The following is a 3949-nucleotide window of genomic DNA, read 5'->3' as shown; positions in this document are numbered from 1 at the left end:
AGTTTTTCTCTGTAGTGCTGTTGGCCCTGGTCGACAGCAACTACAGGTTTATAATTGTAGATATTGGGGCCTATGGGAGAACTGGAGACTCTAGAGTCTTCAGTTCTTCCTTAATGGGTCGGCGGCTGCGCAACAATGATTTGGATCTCCCACCCCCAAGTAACTTACCAGGGGCAAATTTAGATGTGGTGCCTTACATGATGGTAGCAGATGAGGCGTTTCAATTATCCCGGAACGTCATGAGGCCATATCCACGGAGAGGCCTGGACTACCGGCGTCGAATTTTTAATTTGCGCCTTTCACGTGCCCGCCGTCTGGTAGAGTGCTCATTTGGCATTCTCACTGCTAAATGGCGGGTCCTTCAGTCCGCAATACAACTGAGTGAAGGCAATGTAAATGGTGTAATCAAAGCATGTGTTGTTCTTCACAACTTTACTAGAAAACATGATTGCCCATCATCTGCTGCTGATGAAATTGATTATGCTAATACTGTATTGCCTACTCCACGTGTTCTTCCTTCTCGTCGTCAGCCCTCAGGCCTAAAAGTTCGAGATGTGTTATCAAATTATTTTGTGTCACCAGAGGGAGCGACTGATTGGCAAGACAATGCTGTTGTGCTTTAAATTTTCTTGATATTGTTAGGTAATAAATAGCTTAATGTTCATGTTTGAATTGTGTAGTATGTATCTTCTTTTACTTTCCAAAAAAAAGAGAAAGTTGCAACATCACCTTTGTAGTCCTAAGAATACACAACACTCATATTTTGGGCAACAATTTTAATGCTCCGCGCATATATATATATTTGGCCAAAACATATTCACATCATATGTAATTTTAGGCCTAGTAACCAGAGTCAAAATGAAAAAATAACAGGCCAATGGCGCACAATAATAAAATTAACAAAACTAAATGACATGCTGAAACTTTTGGGCCGGAACTTACAGGTTCTGGTAGGTTGGGGGTGGCGATGATGATGATGGCGGGTGTCCAGCATGTGCTGAACTTGGCCTAGGTGGTGGACCAACCAGACTGTCAACCTGTGGTATGGCAGATATATATGAAGGGTGTTGTTGCACGTTTCGTTCCTGAGTGTGAGGTAAAACTGGATGTTGAGGGTAGAAGGGCATAAAGTCCTGTGTATTGTATTGACCCATTTGGTCATAACCCCCAATCTGGCCATGTCGAGCAGACACATGGTGGGACCAGCCTCCAAACATGTGTCTGTTCAAGTGGTCAGATTGGGCAGTGGATGGATATTCATTCATTGCCCTGTTTGTTTGTTGGTGGGTGTTTTGGGCAGGCTGGTGTGGTGGAGCTATACGTGGCAAGGAGGGTGCTGCAACTGTTTGGTTGGGTTCCTCTGGAAGGTCTTGCACCGCCAGAACATTTGTAGGTGACATTTGCCACTGTTCTAGGTAGTTGAACAAACGAATGGGGTTGTTTGGGGGTGTTGCCGCATCAATAACAATTTGTATACAACCTCTGGTACGCAGCCTGAGCGAACGTGGAATGGGGCGTAAATAGCGGGCAAGACTGCGGAAGTACGCTTCCTCCCCATCGTCATGTGCAGCCCTTGCCAAATAGTCCAACACCCCTGTATCCACTTGCCTCCTGGTGCCAGTGTTAGAAGCCACCCTTCTGCGCCGACCACGGTTTGGTCTGGTAGTAGGCTGTGGTGATGTATCCAGAGCCAAGGTTGGACTGCTGCTCTGGCCTCCTTCCTCAACCTCTGGATTGGCCTCCTGTGTGGCAGAAGACGCTGCTGCTGGTTGTGGTTGGTTGCTGCTTTGTGCTTGCTCTGAGGGTCCAGCCCTTTCGGAATCCTCACCAATGGGGTCAATCACCAACTCCGAGTCAGATGCAGTCTCTCTTTCTGTCAGATTGGACTCTGTTCTGTATTTCACAAATGATTTGAGAGGCAAAAATTATAAACAGATTCGATTAGAAGATGTGTCTAAGTTTTTTGGACATGCATCCACTTACGGTCTGAGCTCCATCACCGGGGCAAGAAAATTCAGCCTATCAAAATAAAGATATTTTCTTTTTTTGGGTGCTGCATCACCACTACGCCCCGAAACTTGACGTTCCCGCCGGTATTGATCCCGGCAACTCCGCCAGCGTCTAGTGACATCATTCACTGCAAAGAAGAAAAAGTTGTTTGGGGAATAACAAATAATAAGAAAGAATCTGTATTTTTACATAACGATAACATATTCGGCAGTTTGGAACAAACATTATCATTGCTGTCACCAATGTGGCTCACAATATAAATTCCCTATGAGTATGTCTTTGGATTGTGTGAGGAAAGCGGAGTGGCCAGAAGAAACCCACGCAAACACGGAGAGAACATCCAAACTCTGCATCTTTTGGCCTTGGTGGAATTTTAACCCAGGACTCATATCCAGTGAGCCACCATGCTGCACAATCACATAACTACAACAGGTTCAGGGTTTGCAAGCACACACAGGCCCAGGAGCCTAAGGGGACCTAAAACTCCCTTGGTAAGATCTGAAAGGACTGTAGCTAATATATTGGAACCATATTGGTGTGTCTTGTTAATGTTTTTGTAGCCTCAACCAAGAGCTTGGAACATTTACATCACTCCAAAACACACCACATATGATGTGTTCACGCCTATTTTTATCGTTCCAAAAATGTTAAAGCACATTTTTTGTGTAAAGAATGGTACTTACAAATTTCTTGCTGAACCTCTTGAGGCCGCTGATCAAAATCGGGGAACATGTGGCGACAGATTGCCCTCCATGCTGCGTCTTTTCGTGCGCGGTCAGCATAATGTGCATCGCGTTGGTCCCATAACTCTGGTCTATCATGGACCAGAGCAATCAGCATCTCCACATTTATATGTCTGGCCATGCTGCTACACAGTACACTCCGTGGAGGCGTGCTTCCTGGTTTGCAATCCAGCGTGGGGCATAAATTAGCATTCCAAAGCTTCCTGATGATGGATGATTCAATTTCCTGTCACCTGGAGAAGTCTTCCGTATTTCTCGCAATGCACACGCATGGTCCGTGTGTAATCCGATTTTTTCTCGCACCCATAGACTTGCATTGGCGAGTCTCGGCCGAGATACGCTGACAATCGCAGCAGGCTGCGAGTTCCCTCGGATCCGAAATACGGTGGAGAAAATATCGGATGATGGGAGCTGCACCATAGATTAACATTGTGCCGAGTGCTATGCGATTTTTTATCGCATAGCACTCGTCCGTATTACGGTCTAGTGTGACCCCGGCCTAAGACTGAAAATATGGTTGTGTGACCGTATCCTCAGGGCCGCCATCAGGGCACTAGTACTCTGAATGGCGTATGGAGCCCGGTGAACAGAGGGGGTCCACATCGGGCCCTCTCTCTTCTGCTCACCGGGCCCCAGCTGCAGGATTCTGCAGGATTCTGCGGGTGCAGTTACTCAACCTGCGTCCGAGACGCAGGTTCAGTTAAACTCTATTGTGGGCCCGCACGGCAATAGTTAAAAGCCGCCAGCCAATAGGAGGCTGGCAGCTGATGTCAGCACACACGTTACCGGCGTATGACATCATTGTCATTCGCTGGCGAGTCCCCGCTTGAAATGCCTGGCTTGGACATCGCCACTGGAACGCGGCCAGGTAAGGAGAAAGTGTTTTTTTTATTATTATTTTTATTGAAAGCGGCAAGCCTCAAAATGTTTGTGCAGCAAGATGGAGCCACATGGAACATTTGTCTTCTTCCTGCCCCATCTGTCTCCTTCCTGCATCATTATCCTGCACCATGTGAGATGGTGGAGGATGGAAACACATGGCGCAGGATGGAAAGAGATGGGGCACGATGGAGACACATCGTGCAGGATGGAGACGGATGGTGCAGGATCATGGGCAGGATGGAGACATGGGGCAGGATGTACACAGATGGGGCAGGAACATGGGGCAGGATGGAGACAGATGGGGCAGGATGGAG

The 3949-nt window shown here is 47.3% G+C and overlaps 1 protein-coding gene across 1 annotated transcript; it reads right to left on the bottom strand.

The window, feature by feature from the left end:
- Positions 1 to 812: 812 nt before the first annotated feature.
- On the bottom strand, positions 813 to 2422 carry LOC143768494 (uncharacterized). Its single transcript, XM_077257165.1, has 2 exons — positions 1984 to 2422; positions 813 to 1893 (listed from the first exon to the last, which is right to left on the bottom strand). Exons 1-2 carry the CDS (start codon positions 1995 to 1997, stop codon positions 939 to 941), a joined length of 969 nt encoding a protein of 322 aa, XP_077113280.1. The 5' UTR covers positions 1998 to 2422; the 3' UTR covers positions 813 to 938.
- Positions 2423 to 3949: the final 1527 nt, after the last annotated feature.

The sequence above is a fragment of the Ranitomeya variabilis genome, chromosome 4 (genome assembly GCF_051348905.1).
Source record: "Ranitomeya variabilis isolate aRanVar5 chromosome 4, aRanVar5.hap1, whole genome shotgun sequence".
Classification (NCBI taxonomy): domain Eukaryota; kingdom Metazoa; phylum Chordata; class Amphibia; order Anura; family Dendrobatidae; genus Ranitomeya; species Ranitomeya variabilis.
This window is presented reverse-complemented; position numbering and strand designations above follow the sequence as displayed.